At 43.2% G+C, this 20,732-nt stretch overlaps 1 protein-coding gene and 1 non-coding gene across 2 annotated transcripts; both read right to left on the bottom strand.

Annotated features, from left to right (window-relative positions):
• Positions 1 to 17,434: 17,434 nt before the first annotated feature.
• Positions 17,435 to 18,461, bottom strand: LOC123099778 (NADH-ubiquinone oxidoreductase chain 1-like). Its single transcript, XM_044521872.1, has one exon. It carries the CDS (start codon positions 17,996 to 17,998, stop codon positions 17,627 to 17,629), a length of 372 nt encoding a protein of 123 aa, XP_044377807.1. The 5' UTR covers positions 17,999 to 18,461; the 3' UTR covers positions 17,435 to 17,626.
• Positions 18,462 to 19,262: 801 nt separating this feature from the next.
• On the bottom strand, positions 19,263 to 19,337 carry TRNAP-UGG (transfer RNA proline (anticodon UGG)). The gene has a single exon. It is a non-coding gene; the product is annotated as a tRNA-Pro (tRNA).
• Positions 19,338 to 20,732: the final 1,395 nt, after the last annotated feature.

The raw sequence follows: 20,732 nt of genomic DNA, 5'->3' as shown, positions 1-20,732 counted from the left end.
GTGCACTCATTTACTAGATAGTCAGAACCTTCTTTTGACTTGACCAACTTACTTTACTAGTAGAGTAGTAGGCCTTTGCTTCTGAACGACCTTACAAAATGGATCAACTAGAAATGAATCGGTGTCATAAACGAATTTCGCTAACCGTAGTAGTAAATAGCATGACACCAAGCAATCGATCAAAGCCAACTCAAGTTGTATGGAAGGTGGACGTTTGAATTACCCAACTGAAATGAAGAAAGCAATCCGCATAGCCGGAGTCCGGTTGGATAGTTCAGGCTACGGAAGAAGACATGATGCCATTTCTCTTATCGATACAGGAAAATGAGCTATTAGTAGAAACTACCTGGAATTGCCGTGAACCATCCGAGAGTAACCGCGCACCCGAGGTGTTCAAAGCCCCTTAGCAATGGGAACGGAATACTTTATTAATAGAGCGTTTGTGAAAGGAAATTCCTGAAATGATGTATCATCGAAATGGTTCATTTCAAAATGTTACCGCATCACCGGTAGGATTTCCAGCTTTCTCGATGGTAGGTTTAGGAATTTTTCTAGCGAAGGAAGGGACCAAGGAAGGAATTCGTAGCCCAGAACCTTAAGCAGGAGCTCATAACATATACGAATGGAAAGATTCCAGCTATTTTATCCTACCCCAATAGTAAGTATCGGAAAAAGGACTCCTTCTCGAAAGAGATAGGCAGTCATCGCATTATCTACTTGATTATGATATGGATTTGGATCCAACGGATAATGCAAATTGAAAAATCAAGCCCACCTATAAATGAAATAAATGAAACTGAAAGTTCAGTACGAACTGGCAGAGCGAGAGCAGCTAGTTTAGAAGGAAAAGAAAAAGGGCGCCTACTCAGTGGTAAGTTAGGTCATTCCTTTCTGGCTATCAGAAAAGAGTATGATCGAGGGTCCCATAAGGCAAAGGGAAGGTGCTCCCCCGACCTACTACCCTCGGAGAGATTCCTACGGTTTTCTTTTTAAAAATAATACATAGGTGGGAAAGTGGTATGAATATGGGGTTCGAAGTCGCCTAAAAGAACCTTTCTCATTCGCAAAGCTAAACAAAGTAGAGAAAAGGGGGTCATCCCATTGGCCAGACTGAGCATCAAGCCAGCCAAGAAGTCAAAGCGAAGAAGGAGTGACTCGCATGAGTCAACACTTACTACTCAGGTCCGGTATATATATCTCAAATTCGAATATAGAAATGTTAATGTTATGATTTCGGTATTGTTGAAACTGGCTTTCACATGAATAACCCCTTTTGTTATTCTACGTGCACTCTTCCGTAAACTAAAACGGGCATTCCTACGCAAACTAATAGGCACTTTCTTACGTGAACCTATTTTTGGTATATCTTTGCTAATATTTGATGGCCATCTGTACTTGTGAAAAGAGATAGAGCCGTCTCGCGCATCACTGCTTACTTGTGATCTAGATCTGCATCCTGATAAGGTGCATCCCGTTAAATGATCTTATGTAAAACTTATCACCACAGATAATAAACAGGGCAGAGTTTTGAAAAGTACAACTCGATCTTTCACCTCAGCTTATGGTGGTGACTTTACCTATTTAGGAATTTCTATATGTCATCATACCTTTTAGGATCATAACCATCCTCATCTTGTAAAGTTTCTATGGCGAAAACTGTAGGCGGGTGACCCTGACGATTGCACCAAGACTGGTATCAGAGTCCCTCGGTAATCAAAATCATAGAGGCCAAAGTTGCTAATGTATCTACAAAAGAAGAGCTATAGGAAGTAGCAAGGAATCCCACATGAACCATAAGCTAGAATACTAGTATCAAGAGATGTTATTACAGGTACAACCCTATTTTCATCACTGTATAGAGGCATTCGAGGTTTCATAGACAAAGGTTAGATAGATGGAAAAAAGCTAGGTTAGATAGTAAGAACTTGGTAATTGAGGGTTGGCCAAAGCAGGATCTATGGTTCGGTTGCTTTTCTTCTCCTGATTTTCTGATCCAAATCCTATTTCATTGATTTTCTGACTGGAATTCCAGAAGGAAAACTAGGAGAAATTGACTGGAAATGATTATCCCATTTCTTGCTTTCCCAACCGGAACAACAAACTAGTAGGAAAGGATCTGTTATTTTGGAGTTCTGTCCCAACCTTCATTCAATTATCCGGGCTCCCCTTCGGCTTGAAGAAGACCGCTTTCCCTTTCTTTTCTTCCCTGGCACCCATCATAAGTTACAGGGCGCCCTCAGGGTAGACCCAGCAATTTGTCAATCTATACACAGCATAAGTTATAGGTCGGCTAGGTCAATCAGTTGAGGGAAGGCCGAGGTAGTTCTGGTTTCGGAAATCAAGGCAGATAAGCTATGGTGTCCTATAATCCTCTCCCCTGAAGGGTTGTTAGATTACCTAGTCCGCAAGGAATGGGAAATAGGACCTTTAAATCAATGCAAGTAAGGGCTGATTAACCTAAAGAAAAGAGTGCATGCATCAAAAAACACTTTTATTTGATTCTAATTCTCGTATCAATAAGATCATATCGGGATCCATCTATGAAAGATCTCTATTGCATCAATAAAACAAACCCCTATATATATATCCCTTTTTGGTATAGAAAGTTCCAGCCAATTCCAATAGCTTGTGATAGAGTCAAGGGTGCGATTACCCTGGAATTTCAGCTCACACTTTCGGAAAGCTCGATAGTATCGTATTCCGCTCGTATGCTCTCGTTATGTAATAGAATACCTTTTACCGTTCATCAAGTGAACGTAGCCCGTTCGTAGTCTATGCCCCTTTATTCTTAAGTGGGGGAATCCCCTGAAAGCCGGTGATCGAGTGAGTTTTTTCCAGGAAGCTAGTTCTTTAGGGCTTAAATGCGCCGCTTGTCGGCTGTGAAAAGTATACCTTTCCTTTCCCACCTGTTTTCGGTGCCTTCTTTATGCTCTTTCCTAAGGAAGCAAGAGGAAGAGTGAGGGTCGACAGGCAAAGAATGGCTTGAGTGAAAGCTGGAGTGGCACAAGACAGATTGAAAGCAAAGGGAATAGCTCATATGGAAATAAACATATATAGTCAATGAAATTCTAAAGATAGCCGTAATAAGCGATATGATAAAAGATTCAGAATGAATGAATAGAATCTAATAACATCGGGTTCCCGTGAAAAAATGGGATTGGGGAAGTAGTTCCCCTCTAGCCAATCCTAAAAGTTCTTCTGCCTTCGATCCCGTGGTAAGCCTTTCAAGTTTCCAGCCAGTAGACAAGAAATTCAGTAAGTAATAGAAACGGGATAGCCATCATAAAAGGGAAATCTCAATCAGTACTTATTTTTTGGAAAGCGAGGTTGAGTTATATGAAACTAAGGCAAGAAGACGAAAAGACGTTCACGTTACCAATTCCGTCTCGTCTGATCTTTTATTGGTTTTGTTTTTTCTCTCGTGCCCTTCTGGGCGGTACAAAGAACTGATGTAGGGGTTGCCGCTCCTTAGTTCATCTCTCGGTAGAACAAGGCACCTATGCGGTGGGTTCGACTCCCACAGGAGCGTACATTTCCAATCGATTTGGTACTTTTCTTGATTCAGAGTTCTTGCTGTCCATTACGGATTCTTTAGCGATGTAAATCCATCAAGCAGTAGACCAGCAAGGGTTTTTTCTGTCTCGGTATTCGTTCTTGAATCAGTGACTGATAGTAAGGGCTAGTGATCCATCTAATCACTAAAGGTGGGGCATCTTTCTTTTCGTAGTAAGCAACTCTATTGAGAATCTAGTTTCTTGATCGAAGTAAAGAAGAATTGTAGTTCCTCTTTAGGCGAGCTACTTCGTTCTATTCTCCGATTCTGAATAGGAGAAGGTTGTAATGAACCCAAAATACTTAGCTAAGGTTCAACCGTTTCACTACGGTTTTCTTCCAATTTCTTCTAAGGAATTCCGATCAACAGAAAAAAATCTAAGTGAAGGCACCTTTCTCTGTATGGAAAAAGGAAGAAGATGCTGCTTCGGCTTCCGTTTCTAGCTCTGCTTGAGCTGCTTCGTCTGTTTCTTTTGACGTGGGTGTCGGTCTTTTGAGATCTCTTCTCTCACTTTCGGAGCACAGTTGGTCCTCAATTTGAAAACCGACAAAGGTGACTTCTTCCTTATTCACGCCTTGATGCACCTTTTTTCGTGTTCAATCTCGCCTGAGAGCAGTGCATCGATACAACAGAGTTCTTATTCTTACCCTTCAAAAGATCGGGAAAGGTCATTCTAGGCTCTTTATCAGATGTCTCATTCCATCCTTTACCTTGTGCCATGCATGATTCCTAGATCGATTGAATGATCAATTCGAACTTTAGGAACGTAGTCCCTTTGGCCACACAGGAAAAGGTTCATTGTTTTATTTGAAGTAGTGAAACTAATCAACCAAGCGAAGCAAAAGAGATACAAGTAGTGATTATTATTAAAAGATTGGAATGCTATTAAGCATAACGAGACGCTAGCTCACGTTGGCATCTTTCAACCTTTCGGATAACTTCTCTCCATACTAACCAAGAAGAGCAGGGCGGTTTTACTACCATTAGCGAGTAGTTCCCTCTCCATTTTGCAATACAAATATAAGATCACTATTATTACGAGTGGTGAAAGCGAAAGCAATAGTCGCGTACTGGAATCCCAGTAAAGAACAGTGATTTTCGTCAGAAAGAACAAAAGCTGGAGGAATGCGATCCAAAAAAAACGGAAACATTGCACTTTTTTTTGTTTGCAAGTAGTTGAAGAGGGAATCCACTACCAAAAGAGAAAGAGTTCAGCTGCCCCGATTTCTCGAAGGGTAAGAAGAAAATAAGAAGTCTCTTGAGCAGTGAGGAGCACAACGATTTGTGCTCTGAGCGATAGAGGTCAAAGGTGCTACTAAAAGGGGGCAATGAGATAACAGCTTGAAACAATAGGAGAGAAGTGGTAGCTTCATGTCGGGGCGAACTGAAACATCTTAGCCGTAAAAAACCTTCCCTTTTCAAGTCCTTGCTATCCCTCTCGCTCTACCCGTCCAGAGGGAGCCCTAGTTTCAGCATAAAAGGAATCGTCGAGTTCACTGGGAAGAATGGCGTCCATGCCAATGACTAAGGAGAAGGGGACCAGTGGCTATACAGATTGACATCCGATAAGCCCAGAGAGCCTCAAGAAGGTGATCTGGCCAGTCTCCTCCGACTCAAAAGTGTTTGTAGCTATGGTATGGGTCTGGTCTGAAGACCAATGGGTCAAAAAAGGGGATATCCTCTTCTTTGGCTACACCAACTAATGTAGTAGATTGCGTTCCCGGAGGACACTTTCTCCGTTTCGTCGGTACTGGTAACAACGGATCTTGACCTCGTTTCTTTTTCTTGTTATTTGACTTCTTGGAATGGAATTCTTCTCATGATAGTCACACAAGCAAAGGAGAAGAGGATGGGTCCTGAGGGAACTCTTTTTCTTCTATTCTAAGTTTTGATTGCACGAGCAGCATAACAACATAACAGTTTTGTGTAAGGAAGTAAGGAAAGACTCCTTTCTGAAATTGAAGGACTTAATTAGCCTGTCGTATATAACAGATAATGAGTGTCAAAGAGAGTTTCCAATGGGTTACATCAAGTTCCATTCCCAGTATGCGAAATCAGTAAACACGAATATCTGTATATAAGAAACTTCTATTCCAATCCACAATCGGTCCAACAAGGCAACTGTCGTCAACTAGATCAATCAGGAATAAGCAATATGTCGTACCCTATCTTTCATATTTGCTTTTCGGGAAAGGGTACACAAGACTTTATTTTTACTTATTCAATTCTCTGTCTTGCTAAACACAAATCCTTCTTTTCTTGTATAGACGAAATAAAAATGAGAACTAAGTAGGTTTCGACCCATTAAAGGAGTCGATGGCACGCACACAAAGCAGGAGGAAATCGGTACCCCGCGAGGTTGGCGAAGTCGGCACAAGAAGTAGGCGGAGTAGAGGCAGCAGTTGCGGGCTCAGGTGCGGCTAAATCGCAATCAATATTCCCGTCTGGGGTTGGCGGAGTTGGTAGAAAGCACGGTTGGCGATAAGCTGGTACTAGTTTCATTCTTTCTATTCCAAAATCCAATACCCGGAACTGGTAAATCAAACAATGTAGGCACACGTTGGCACAGTTCTGTAAATAAGAGATGTCTCATCCGGTTGAGCTGTCGCAATCAGTCTTTCTCTTCCTTTCTTAGTAGCAGATCCAACATGACTGTATTAAACCTTAAGCAATCAGGGTTAAGCTAGCTCATTGCCTAAAACTGGAGCTCGTATTATACACCTTGACCCCCACCTTTTTTGAATCCTTCCTACATATATATTGTTATATAAGATAAGTCCCATAACTGCCTCATTCAGATCGATTCCAGTCGCCGCTACGGTCACATCAATCCGTTATGGCTCGGACCCTCTTAGCAGCTGGATCCTTCGGGAAGCCATAGTAGGGATTACGTCAGTACATTCTTAGGCGAGCAGTGGGTTATATCACCCCTATTTGGTTTTTGACCTTATTTCTTTTTTAGGCATGGGACCAAACCAAGGTTGATCGAAGTTGAACATTCCTATGGAACTCCCCTTCAGACGACTTCTCTGCGCTTGCCCAACAACTTTCGTTTTATGGACCAGGACCAATTTCACCTCAGACCATGGTCAAGTCATAACTGACTGGATAACGTTCTCTCAAGGACCTGGAAAACTCTCTAATGCGGATGATCAAACGTTGCTTCAGATGTGTATGAGAAGGAAGCGTCTCACAGGACTCTTAGATAGAAACCAGCATAGTCTATGAATTAGCATGAACAGTTTATTGAACTTGGTTGCACTCGTAAAGCGAGCGTGAAGAGAGCTGCGAAAGAAGCCCACGGAACGGAGCGCTTATTTTTCCTGACTAGCAAGTGGACAGGCTCAGATGGCGTAGCTGGTGTGTCATGCTAGGTATCTTTTATTGGCCAAGTCAGGCAGGATAGTCAAGTAAGAAAATAGACCATAAGCCATCCTTTATCTTTTTTTCTTCTAAGAAAGGAACAATAAATAGCTCATAGTTTCCTTGCAACTGCCCTAAGAGTTGTTCTTCTATCATCAGCTAGAGTTTACTTTGCTGTCGATGCAGGCAATAATAGATAGATTTCTGTACATAGTTGGGCCCAGGCTAAGAAATAAATAATAAATGGATTCCTCCCCCTTTAGCATATGCTTATGTAGCACTCCTATTTTGAATAAGCTTATGGGCAAATACTATAATATGCTTTTCTCCATTCGGAGATTTATATTCTGTCTCCTTATTTTTGAAAATAAGTTTTTAAGCAAGTGAGCAAGCCATACCATTCATCCTCCACCTCCTCGTCCATGAAGTCCGTTGACTTTCTTTTTCCGGTAAAGGCAGCATATGCCCTAAGAGCCTATTTTTCCACATCAAGAGGAAAGTCCCACACACAACCCCAAAAGAATAAACTGGATGGACCCCTATTCGCGCGCCTATGGACCCATGGTTCCCAACCAGTAACTAGTGCCCCCCCTATGGACCACTCCTATGTAACTCCAACAGAAAAGGGAGACAGAATATAAATGGAATATTATGGGCTTGCTCACCCTAAGCAACTGAAGGAAACTCGTATAGAAATACAGGTTTTGCTTCCGCATAAGAAAGGTCGGTACAAAGCTGGCTCACAGCAGTTCTCTCCTCTAGAGTGTAAAATCATGGATGGAGCTTGATGCAGTAGCCACTAGATTCCTACCTTTAGTGCTTGCCAATGGATGGTCCTTCTTTCCCTTCCGATACAAAAAAAACGATTTATTGGCCTTCTCACTAGTGGTCTCAATCCTTGACTCCAGTATGTATCTCATATCAGGTGCCCTACTCCTTTTTATAGATAGATGCGTCTGGAGACTGATAACGCTTGTGATCTCTTTCTTTTTCTATTGGTTAAGGAATGCTAATAATGAAATAACTGATAGAGCTGCTAATGGATTTCATGTCCCTCTTGATCTCCATTCTCATTGGACGTTTTGACTTAGTAGCTATGTGATTTTTCACTTTGATCCGCGTACTTTATTTCTTCTTTCACTACTTCCTTTCGTCTCTCTTCTTCGGGCCCTGTATTGGGAACCATTCTTTTCCCGGTTCCCGTTAGAATAGCATTCCTTCCATTCTGCCAACCAACCATATCTCTTATCCCTAGCTCGGCTCTTTTAGAACCAATTTCCATCTTTCCACTGACAGCTGCGAAGGGCTCCCCTTCACTAGGTATGGTTGTTTTTGGTTCATAATGGTGGTCTAGGAGAACCCGAAACTAGAGCACACACGTGATATGCATTTTTTTCTATGGTTTGTGATTGTTGCAACCACCTGTCTCTCTTTTTTTTTACTTTATCAGATATTTCATAAAACGAACTCTCTATGGATCCCCACCATAGAAGGGCAACAAGAGCTAATGGACTCAGTTAGGGCAACAGATGATAACGACTCGTCAGGTTTGAACTGACATTATTTATATACTAAGACCTATATTCCATGAAGGAGTCGCGAAACTTCTGTTAGGTTCTTATCTGAGATTCCGTCTATACGGAGCATATGTTGGTTTAGAAGTGCTCGGGAATTCATTGATAGTGACTTTTGAAGTTCTAGGTTTTCTAGTCTACTCCTCTTTTTTCTCGATCGAGCCGCTTTCCCTCATTCTACTCGTCCAGCCCTCTTCACGAACTTGTACAATCAATGCCACAAAGATAGCAAACTCGATTATCGAATATATAAGGAAAGGGGCGACGGTTTGGCACCAGATATCCGGGGGTGTGGAAAGAGCAGCTGTGAAAAGCGGAAAAACCATCAAAAAACGACGATTGCTCGTGAAGGTTTCCACAGAAAGACCCCTTGGTTCTGGCAAACAGATCACAATTACAGGTACCTGGGAGCATACCGATGGAATGAACAAAATACGAACAGTTAACATAATATAGTCATAGATCTTAGGTTGTAACTTGATCATGAGCGAATTTGTTGATGTTGCACCCACGAAGTATGGAAAGTGCCAAACATTGGGAACTACCCGGGGAGGAGTTAGGAGCAGGAACAAGGAGAAGCGAGAACCACTTAAATGGAGGATTCTATTGTACTTCTGCCTTTGTTCCCCATAGCAACTAGGGATCGAAAAGCACCAAATTTGATGACTTATTAAGGGAAAGACGAAGTAAGAGCATGCTATTGAAGACGTTGCAACATATGTCAGGGGGGCCTCCGTTGATTGTGTACAAACAAAATACGAGTCCAAAGGTAGGGTAATAAAGGGTTTAGCTAATGGAGAAATTGACTCTTCCGGGAACCAGTAACGCGTAAACCATGTCAAACCAAGACCGATCAATATCCGAACGGAACGGATTCAAACTTCTCCTAGAAAAGTTTCCGGTGCCAAATTCAAAGAAATGAGTAATTCAAAGGAAAAATGAATTTGAGGCATGCGCCGGACTGAAGAGACTGATTCCTTTCTCCGGGACCATTTCTTTGTTTGCGTCAGAGAATCCCGCACCCTGTTTGCAATCAATGCAAATTAACATTGCTCAAGACCCCGAGAAGGCCCTGATAGAAGTGGGACTGTCTCTTCTAAGCTTTGAAGTCCCTTTTCCATTTCCGTAATTCCTTTACGACAAAATCCCCTGCTAATCCCCCAGCACACAGTTGTCCAACCTGGGTTTTTAGATAGTGGTTGATTGCCCTGGATTCGTAACTACTACCCTCGCCCCCCAACATCTTTTTATTACGATTCGCTCATTTTGAAGGTTCGTTCTGCTTTTGGTCTTCAAGAAATTCAGAATATTTCTGAATTCCCGTTTTTGCGCTGGGTCAAGCGTGTCCCCCTCCAAAAAATCCGTAATGGGATCGTCCTGAGCAGGCGGGGCGTCCTGAGCAGGTGGGGGTCCAGAATCAATTCCAAAGTCCAGTGCCAACTTCATGATCAAAATCAACTATCACCTTCTCGGGACTCGACCTGGAACTTCTTGCACTTTAATATGCCTCGTTCAATGAGAAAGCATCTGATCGAAGAGCAGCACTAAAGAAGCACGCTAGACTTCCTACTTTTGGGGTTTTTAAGGTGACCGATGCCTTTCAAAAGTGTGCTTTGGGCCCATCCTTAGTACTTGACGCAGAATGGAGCTAGTTATCCATTTTCAAAAGCGGATTCGGTGGTTCAAGAAGTAGAATTATGCATAGATTGCCGAAAGAAAGACAAATAAAGACGAATGGAAAGGCCTGTGGACATGACCAAAACAAGGGATAGTAGCACTTTTCTCAAGAATTGCCCCTGCAGACGGAGGACAAAGGGTTTTCATCTCGCGAAGAATCAGTAGTTGTGTTGTATATTGACTAAGCTAAATACCATTTTCACTACTTTTGGCCACAGGCGAGATAGAGTTTTTTCTTGAAATTGAGTTCGGACCGATTACTCATAGAAAATGACTACAAAGCAAGGCGAAAGCATGGAGAATTCAATACTGACGAGAAGGTATTAGTTAGTGGGTGCAAACGAGCTTTTCCAACCAAGCTAGCGTGTGATTGCGATGAAATACTTTTGGGCGGGGCATTACCGATACTAAGATGAAATTCGAAATGAGAAAGGGCTTCGAGCCTCATGCTTTCCTGTTTTATTTGGTTGGGAAATGGCTCTTTCCTGATCTCTTTTTGAAATAATTCTATCTCTGTTTGCTAAGTATGTCAATTTCTCCTTAGTAACAAGGCCAAAACCGGGGTTTTACAAGTTTTGACTCATTTTTGACCCGTTTGGATCATCCCGATCGTGCCGCCGTGGAGTCTTATCTTTGTCTGGCTCCGATCTCTGGAAGCGATTAAACTTCTTCTGCGGGTTATTCTTCTACTGCTTATTGCCGGACCCTTCTTTCCTCATATACGGATTGGGAAAGTATTTCTATTATACGTATATTCTTAAACACATGACACCTTAGGCGCACACTTTATTCGGACAGTGGGGCACGATGCTCTAAAAGAACTTATTGAAAAAAAAACATAGCGGTAACGGCTGTTTTAGAAAGCACCTCTTCCTTTCCTGAAACTCAAACAACCTACTATGTTACTAAAAGGCTAATCCAGACAAAGAAGATAGCGAGAAAACGACTCCTTAAGCCGAAGTAAGGGCGGGACCATCTTCTTTTCTGACCGTTTGGAGCTGCTCACAAGGCCTAAACCTTCCTGTAATCCCTGGAGCTTCGTCAGAGCCTTTTCCTTCCCCACAGGCCAGAGCTCAATTTACCTTCGCCACAGCTCTAAAATAAGGAGAATCAGCTCAAGATAAAAGGGCTCGCACTCAATTGATCCGGGTCAACACTTCCTGTATCTGGTTTCGGCTTTATTTTGACTCCTTGTAGGGGCTCATGACAGTCCTGTAGGGGATCCAAAGGCTTTCGAGCAGTAGCGGCAGCGGGGCGGGAGAGTTGGTTATTCAATTGATCCTCTGATGTTGGCCCTTCTGCATCATCCAGCAAGGCTCGGAAGTCTGAGCTATTAAGGTGCGGTTGACGGATAAGAGGCCTTCAATATGTTAAGGGAGAGAGGGGAGAGTCATTCCAGAGTTGGGTGGGAATCATTGATAGAAATTTGGATTTTCCCTAAGGTACGATAGCATCTGAACTAAAGAAAGGGAATATGGAAAGTGATTGTGGTAAAGGATACCAAGAGTAGGTTCCCTGAATGATTTTTAGGCGTATTTTCTTTGAACAAATAAATCTATAAGGAAAATAGGATGGATCTTCCACCTATGCTATGAGTGAATCTTATCATCACTGGCGAGTGGTATCGTATCACCGTCTTCGTCCTGAAAACATCTGCAGAGCTAAGCCAGTGTAGGCTTTGACACTACTTATATTCGCTACAAGTATTACACTCGCTTCGCTACACTCTTCTCTTATGCTTCGCGCTTCGCATAGGCTAAATAAGCCGCTCATCCCTGGCGAATCCTACCCACATAGGAATGCAGAACCATCGGGGAAAGGCAAAACATATTCAATCCCAGGAGAGAAGTCACTGGTTCGATAGGACCAGGGAGAGGACCCTGATCACCTTGCCAACGAATTCAAGGCCTTAGGAAAATCATCCTACAATGGACCGTAGGGACTGAGAATGAAGAAGACATAAAAATAAGGTTAGGGGGGATAAAAAGAAAACCTCCTCCCATTCAAAGTCGTCTTCAAGTACCTTTTTGATTCTTTACCGAGTATGGATGGATCAACTATAGGTTCGAGTTTAGCCAAGATACGTACATGGCTAAGTGTATGAAAATCCAAGAGAGAATCATAAAATCTAAAAGCTAGGAAGGAGAAGACCGGGTGATTGAATATGACTTGCTAACAGATCCTACTCTTCCTTAAGCGCTAGTTCTATTCACGATGGTTCAGTTTCGAGAGCAGCTAAAGTAGTTACCTAATAAGATAGATGAATATTCCACGATCTACGATTATAAAAATCTTCTTATAGAAGTCTAGTTCTTTCTTCTTTTAGAAAAGGAAGTCTTGCTCTCCTTTCTTGCCGCTACTTGCGTTGCAAGCCAATCTTCAAACTGTTACGGAGAAGTCGTTTACTGATTAGCTGCTTGAACGTGGAAATATTTCGGCATATCTGCTCTTAGGTTAGTACGAGAACTCGACTCTACTCGTGCTATAGTCGAGGATGTACTTATACTACTCTAAAGAGGGATCAATTAATGGGGTGCATTTTTCTTAGGGCAATTCTAGGCAAGACCTTGAATCACAGGGTTTGTTCCTGGCAACCCAGCATTCTTTATCTTGGCGTAGATTGGTGTGATGGGACGGATGCCGTGAAAAAGCTTTTTTCTTTGACCGGAATCAACAGGTGTGAACCCATCTAGGATGAGTCAAACATAGGGGGAAGGGCCTCCTGGCAATATCCGGCATACTAGTAATCGATTATTTGGCCTTTTGCGATCGAACAACCTATGAACAGTTGTAGCCTACATAACCTACCTACCCAGACCAAGGGAAGAAGGTATCAGATCACTGTAGTTCTAGACCCCTTTTTTCAAATAAAGGAAGTGACAACGTTTGCCCGAAGAGGTTGAATCAATAGTAAGAAGATACCACCCAGGCACAGAATCTGAAATAACAATCAGGAATAGGACTAGGAGAATGAGGTCTAATTTATGGAGGAAAGCTGTAATTGGGCTTAGTGCTCCGATTGCGCCTTAGGACTAGGACTGATAGGTAAATGCCCCTTACTCAACCAATGAAGGCGGGTAGGGCTTTTCTTTCCTTTGTTTAGGATTGGCAAGAGGATGGCTGCCTCGGCTTCAAAGCTGTTAGAGAATGCGCTGTTATCACTACAGGGACGCGAGAGAAATTCCTCGAAGGTAGTATTAAAGGGATGGGGCATTACCGGTGTTAGCGATGAAGGGATTGTTTGCAAGAGAAGGTTGCCCTGTTAAGATACGAACAGGGGGCATGCCACGCATAATAGTAAAAAAAGGGCAGAGAAGAGGATTGAGGGACAGAAGGAGCTGGAGGCCAACAAGGAATAGAAGAAGCTGTTCCACTCGTAGCTCTTCTTCTTTTTTTGAAGCTTAACTCACATTTCGGGAGCGGATGCTGCTCGAGCTAAAGATATGCCCCCAACTCTTGAACAGCTCTCACTTGCCTTGGCCGATAGCTTAGATGACCGACCGTTAGGCATGGTTACCAATGATATCACAGTATATATCTTGTTTGGTGAGCCAACCGGCTTCACCCGAGGATGAAGGTAGTAGAACAAAGAGGAGCCGCATCTTTTCCTGGCCAGAGAGGAATCAAGGTCCATCTCATTAAGGCCGAACATTTAGTCTCGTTCCCGATAACAATACGGAACATCTGGTCTTGTTTGGTTTTTCTTTCAAGGATTTTTTCTTTCTTGCAATTCTGCAAACTTTGAATGCATCATTTCCTCCATTTCTCGGAACTTATCGCGGAATCTAGGCCCACTAGGACTCGGCGGGATTTCTGGTAAATCAAGCTCTCTCAGGGGTGGAAGCCAGCCCCCACTACTCGATGTTATCACTCTGCAGGATTCGACAATGGATTTGTCTTCCTCAATCTTTTCGAACTTTTCCAATCCTGCTATTTTCCCCCAAGTCTTCTTGAGTAATATGATCCCTGAGGGTCAATCCTTTGCCTTCCCCCCTTTGCCCTTTCAAATGAAAAAGAACTACCAATGCAAAAAAATGAAATGAAATGAACAATTGCTACTTCTTTATTAAATTACACCAAAAAGAAAGTCTGTAAAAAACAAGAGCCAACCTAAAACTTAACTACCCCTTGCCCTCCCACTGAACCCTTCTTTCTATCCAAAAAAAGGAAGAGCGCACCAAAAAAATATAATCCAGAAAAAACTCCGCAACTTACGCTCTCGTTGCAGCGGCACCTGTTAAAGTGGCGGCAAGAAAGAAAAGACCAAAAAGAAGGTTTTTTTAATACCTCTGACGAACCGAACCAAGCAGTCTGATCATCCTTGCCCGTCCCCCTCTTCTGTCAACCGTTGAAAGAGCATAGCCCAGGAATGAACCATATCGATCCAAGGTTGCAAGGAAAGAAGAAAGGTAAACCAGACCATAGGAATCTTCTGATGAAGTCAATCAGAGAGGACGGTTAGGTTCTTTGTTGCCTCATCTGCTTAGCTTATAGAATTACATGGTTTATCACGATAGACATTCCAATCAATGGTTGGACGATCAATACCATCGAACTATTCCATTCCACTGCTGAATGACGGAAACGGAAGCTTTTTCTTACTGATGGACTGATCCTGGGAGTTCGGACTGACGGTTAGATGGTTGTTCGCTTGTGTGCTTATTTTCCTTCCCCACTCAAAAACAAGTGTTACAGAATGTTCTTCAATTCAAATAGGTATGATCCCGTCCATCCTTCCAGAGCTAGGCACCTGCTTTAGAATGAGAATCTTCGACAGAGATCGTTCCTTCAGTTTAGCAATCAATTAGATCCATACTGACTTAGCTTGAAGCATGGCTTGCCGTTTCGAGGCTCGATGCTACTCTTGGGAACATTATTGATACATCGACTTTCAAGCATCTCGTAGTTGAGCGGTACTGCCATCAACAGTACCAAGATGGAAAGGGACTGCTGAACATGGATAGAACGAGAGTCGAACTCGCATGTCTCTCTTTTCCTGTTAGTTAGGAAAGAAAGCCGATATAAACAGCTCCATATTAGCGAATTGCCTCTGACTACTCTTCCCAGGCTGGTCAAACTATAGGATTCCCATTCACTTAGTAAACTTATTGGACAGACGGGTCAACCACTTGACCGAGGGGAGTAAGGTTCATCACCACAGTCCCGATAGAAGGTCGAGTTTAAAAACAAACCGAAGACAAAGCAACGAATGAAAGGAAGGACGGCTCGCTTCGCTTTACAACCAGGGCGGGTCTCGCTGCCGGATCAATGCGCAGGACGCACGATCTACAAACAACAATAGAGAGAGCCAACCAAGAACGAAAGAACCTGGAAACAAACCCGCGAGCGAATACCAAACAGAGTAAGAAGGAGGAAGGGCCGAAGGCGGCTTACTAAGCGAGAAGGCTCCAAGCAATAACGCATTAGAAGGGAGCTTGCTGCTTTGCAACCTAAGCGGTATAGCTAAGCTTACTCATCAAGGGCCGATAGATAGAGCTGCTCTTGTTGCTAATGGAGAAAGATTGGAGTGAAGTTTAGTATGCTTTCTAAGATCAGAGGAGGAAAAGAATGAAGGTGTGGGCGGGAAGGAGGAGGCAAGGCCCCCTCAATGTGTATTCGACTACTCATTACGGAACCACCGATTGATCCGATTAGACTTCCCGCGGGGTAGCGCGGGGAACTTGCTGAATCAACTCCTTGGAATCGGAGGCCTGACTGAGGGTCAATCCAATGGTAACCTCAACCTAGGAATGCCTGTTTCACTTCCTTGACAGAGCCAACTGAGATGCTCTGTCTCGATGTTGACCTAACATGGATTGATTCTAAATTATGAATCAAAAATCCTGATCTCGCAAAGGATCCGCAATAGTTGTGTGTACTCGAGGACTCTTAGGGAAACAAAAGCACTTTTCTCTCTCAGCAGTTAGACCGGCTATGGGTGGGTTGGTTATATACTGCGCCTTCCTTCTTCGAACCTTTTGGTATGTATTGCCCCCTAACTATAGATCAGATCCACCGGACCAGAAACTCAATTCCGCACTGCTGCTGAGTCGTCGGACTTATCCACCTCAGGGATTCGTGGAATTTCCGTTTTTGAATTGCGTTGGGGGAAATCTACCAAAGCTAGGCAGATAGACAGACTCCTTTCCCGCTGCTAAGGGAGAGCAAGAAACTAAATCAAATGATTGTTTTCTTTCACCAGCGCCCTTTTTTTGCGGGTACTAAGAGTCCTCTCACTACCAACCAGCAGACATCATCATCTGGCTGGGTCTTGCCGGTATCAACAATGAGAAAGAAGAACCAAATGGAAACAGCAACTAACTATGGCTCTTGGCCCAGACAACGTCCTAGGCGTAGGGGAGATCAAAACAAGAAGTCACGCCTAGACGACGACGCCCGTCCTGGGCTGCAGTAAGTAGATCGAGAGGTCGTTCCGCCCCTTGTCCCCGAAGATGGGTAATATGTTCTCATACAATGTTGCTCCAACTTTTTTCTAGAGGGCCTAGCTGGCGAGCGTTCCCAGTCCGCGGCAGAGAACAAGACCGCAAGCGAGCGTACCTTTGTTCGCTTCTTTTCCACCAAGCACAGAAGTTTAAGGAGAACTGTAGGTCGGTGGCTACCTAAGGAAACTCCGATTCGATCCGCCCCCCGGCTGGGAGGCATCTACCTCATCCCGATCACAAGGAGAGGTTCACCGTGATGGGGGGTCAGGTACTTTAATTCTTTGCATTCCGGAAAGAATGAAATGCATAGGGGACCATCCTTTTTTTTGCGGCATGCTCTCTGATTTACGGATTCGCAGGGGGCCGAGGGCCAACCTTAGTTGACTGACAATGACAAAGGCTTGCGAAACAAAGTAGCGCCTTTGAAATGGAATCTTAATTAACTATCAGTGGTGCGAAGCAGCTTAGCCCCGAGGAGCTAAAGGTTATACCTTTGTAAGAGAACTGTGGTTCTTCTATGTAGGGTATTCCTCCTTTACTCTCTTAATTAACGTCGAGCTAAGTGACTTTGTGTAGCGTAGTAGAATGAAGGCTACGTACGCACCGACACTCTCTTGTCCCTAAGCCTCTTCGCTAACTCGCTCGCCTACAAAAATGAGTAGGCGAGGCTAGGCAAACTCAGCCGCTGACTTTGACTGTACTGTAGTAGACTTTCTAGCCTTTTATTTTAGAACCCTTTCTCATGTTCTTTCATCCATCAAGTAGGCGAACCGTCAGGTCCTTAGTAGCGTTGACAAAGAAGAAGAGCCGGTGAAAAAAAAGCTAGAATTTCCAATAGTGAGACCAGCTTGACAAGCTACCTTTCCTCTTGATATGAGGTGCGAAGAGAAACATCTCTTTTTTATGACTTCCACTTCTCGATCCCGGCCCGGAAAAGTGACCGACCCCTTGATGAATGAAAGAAAGGGTTTATGAGCCCTAGCCCTGTAAGCCCACACCTGCGTAGAGTAGATCGTTCAACACCTGCGGCACAAACCCATTTTTGACCAATTGGTCCGTATATCATAGGCGACCGAACGGCCGCCCCTCGTCTTACTAGACCAACCTGCTATAATTATTCCATAAACACCTAGCGAAGATATGGCAAACAAATAAAGTAGCCCTATGTTCGGATCTGACAATACCATACCATAATCAAAAGGTACAACGGCCCAAGTGACCAGACTTGACATAAATGTAGCCACTAGAGCCATTCTAAAAAGGGAGAAATTAGCACTACTTGGTGAAATAGGTTCTTTTAGAATCAATTTCAAACCATCTGCTAGAGGTTGTAACAATCCGAACGATCCCACTACATCAAGACCCTTTCGACGTTGCACAAAAGCCATTACTTTACGTTCAGCTAGCACTAAAAAGGCTACTCCTAGTAGAAGTGGTAGAATTAAACAAAGTATTTCCGCTGGAACAGCTATGTACGTTTTCAATTTTCTATTCACTCATGATCGGGCCTGACCTGGTCGACCCGATCAAACTATTTCACTTATGATCTGGCCTGGTTGACCCAATCATGATATTGAAGGATGGGACCTTTTATCGAAAAACTCCGGATCCCGAGAAGTTTTGAAGATGGTGCTCCTGTTACGTTACTTCGAATGGAATCCTCACTTGACTAAGCATAAGCGAAAACGTGGCTGAGAGTAAGCAATCCCCTTTCCTAGTGGTTGAGTCATGATCAGAAATATTGCGAAAGAAAGTGAAATGTCCTATCGTCGTCCCAATTTGGGTAATCCACGATGTCTCCATTTTATGTATCCATCTTGACTCATTTTCGGTGTATCGATAGTTCGTTGTATTACACTTTGAACTAACCTAGAGGCCGTGCTTAGGCGAAAATCGATATCAGTGAAGTAATCCCGGAAGTCTAGAAATCGTGAAGAATTTATTCCATTTTGTTAAATATCGCGAATATAGTGGAAAAAACTCTAGAACATTCCTTTGAATGGAATTGTTCATTGGGTTCGACTTGTTGTTCGACAAAATAGAAAGTTGTCTCTCGTATGTTATTGTAGGTGATTCATTCATAATATTTCTTATGTGCGGTTTCAAGATGCTAAAAAGGTAAATTTGGTAATCGGCTTTTGAGCTCCATTATGTGGACTTCATCAATTTGTGAATTATGGACTTGGCGGTAGTGGTCAATACTAAATGCACCGTCTAAATGCTCCCTGACCAAGTTTGCGTACTCGTCAGGGTTGAGTTGAGGGGGCAGCCCGTGCGCTAATTGGGCTTCGAGGTGGCTATACGTGAAAAAAGCTCACTTTCTACTGAGGCCTGTTCTGTCCTAAACTGTTCCAGAATGTTATTTGTTTCATAGGAAGATTCCAAAAGCACATTGATGCCGAAAGAATCTTCGGAACCGGTGGAGAGGCTATTCTGATTGAAGGCTAGACAAATAACATGACTGAGGTATGTAAATAAAACCTGTGAAATAGCTATATAATATGATCTAAATATAGAAGAATACCAAAGATAATGGATTGACAAATAAGCTTTTTAGCTTTCTTTTTCTTTTGTGCGCGCTTTTCGCCTGCCTTCCCGACCGCGGATAGGCTACGGGGCTTTGCACTTCGGCCCCATTGTGTGAATACCACATCAAGGTGACAGGATTCGAACCTATGGCCCTCTATACCCAAAACAGATGCGCTGACCAGACTGCGCTACACCTCGTCTCCCCCTCAGAACATATGGATCTACCCGATCCATAAAGAAAAGAACCACCGCTTTTAGGAAATTTTGACAATTCTCTTTCACTTGCATTTTCTTTCATGAAGGCTCGCTCTCGTTCTTCTTACATCTTGCCCTTTTTTCTTGAGAATTGTATCTGTGGCTACTGCTGTTTTGCCAGTCTGTCTATCCCCAATAATGAACTCTCGCTAACCGCGCCCTATAGGGATCATCGAATCGATAGCAATAAGCCCTGTTTGAAGAGGTTCGTATACGGAACGCCTGGAAATTCTACTTGGAGCAGGAGATTCAATTAAGCGAGATTCAGAAGCTACAATTTCGCCTCTCCCATCAATAGGTTTAGCCAGAGCATTTATAACACGACCCAAGTTATATACGCTCACGGGTATCTGAGCAATTCTTCCTGTTGCTTTTACAAAACTTCCCTCTTGATGCTAAACCATAGCTCTAACTGAGTCAAATTCTACAATTTCTAAGAACGATATGCTTTTTTTCATTTTCCACTGTGAAAGCTTCTCTCAATCCCTCCCTAGTCCTTTCTTTCCTGGGCACAGGCTTACCTGGTTGACCGCCCACATTCATTCATTGTTCGTTCTGTTGTGGAATCGAACCACAGAGCTAGCACAATTGGGATTTAGAGTCCCATGCGTGAAACTAAAGAGGATTTTCAGTCCTCTGCTCTACCAGCCAGAACCTAGAAGGACACTTCACACCCGATTTGACACAGCTAGACTGGAAACACTGCTTGTCAAGAGCACAAACCCCAGTATAGAATACTTTTTTGAGTATGTTGGTAAGGTCCGGTCATCCGCTTCTGTGCTTGCACTTCTGCGTAACTAGGGGTGCAAGTCCAGTACAACGTACTTTCATAATTGAATCAAAAGCGTCGATACATGAAAAATCTCTATATACGATATTTATGACACAGAATGTTGTTCTTTCAACATGATTCCTCAACAATTTTTTCATTGTAACTGACTCTCCGTTCTCTCCGTTCCACTTTGGTTTTCGACTAATAATTACCATGATGAATTTCTCTTATTGCTTGGTTCCGCATTGGATTTTGGAAACTTTTGTTTAGAAAGTGGTGTCACGACCGTGGGGATCAAATGGATGGTTCAGGAAAGTCTAGTGAAGCGGCACGTTCTAATCATATAGATGACCATAGTGGTATGGTTCCATAGAAAACTACTGGAGGCCATTACCGCCACTGAAATGGTTTCCATGCTCCATTGGATGATTTGACGATATCGCAGTATCAAGCTAGAACAGTTTCAATTTGTAGGACGGGAAAGAAACCTCATCCTTTGGTGCACACTAACCGATGAAGCTCAACCCTCTCTCGAACTGAGCTATTTCCGCTTTTTCGAACAAAAA

This window comes from Triticum aestivum, chromosome 4D (assembly GCF_018294505.1).
Source record: "Triticum aestivum cultivar Chinese Spring chromosome 4D, IWGSC CS RefSeq v2.1, whole genome shotgun sequence".
NCBI classification, from domain to species: domain Eukaryota; kingdom Viridiplantae; phylum Streptophyta; class Magnoliopsida; order Poales; family Poaceae; genus Triticum; species Triticum aestivum.
The sequence above is the reverse complement of the archived record's forward strand: the minus strand, read 5'-3'. Positions and strand labels throughout refer to the sequence as shown.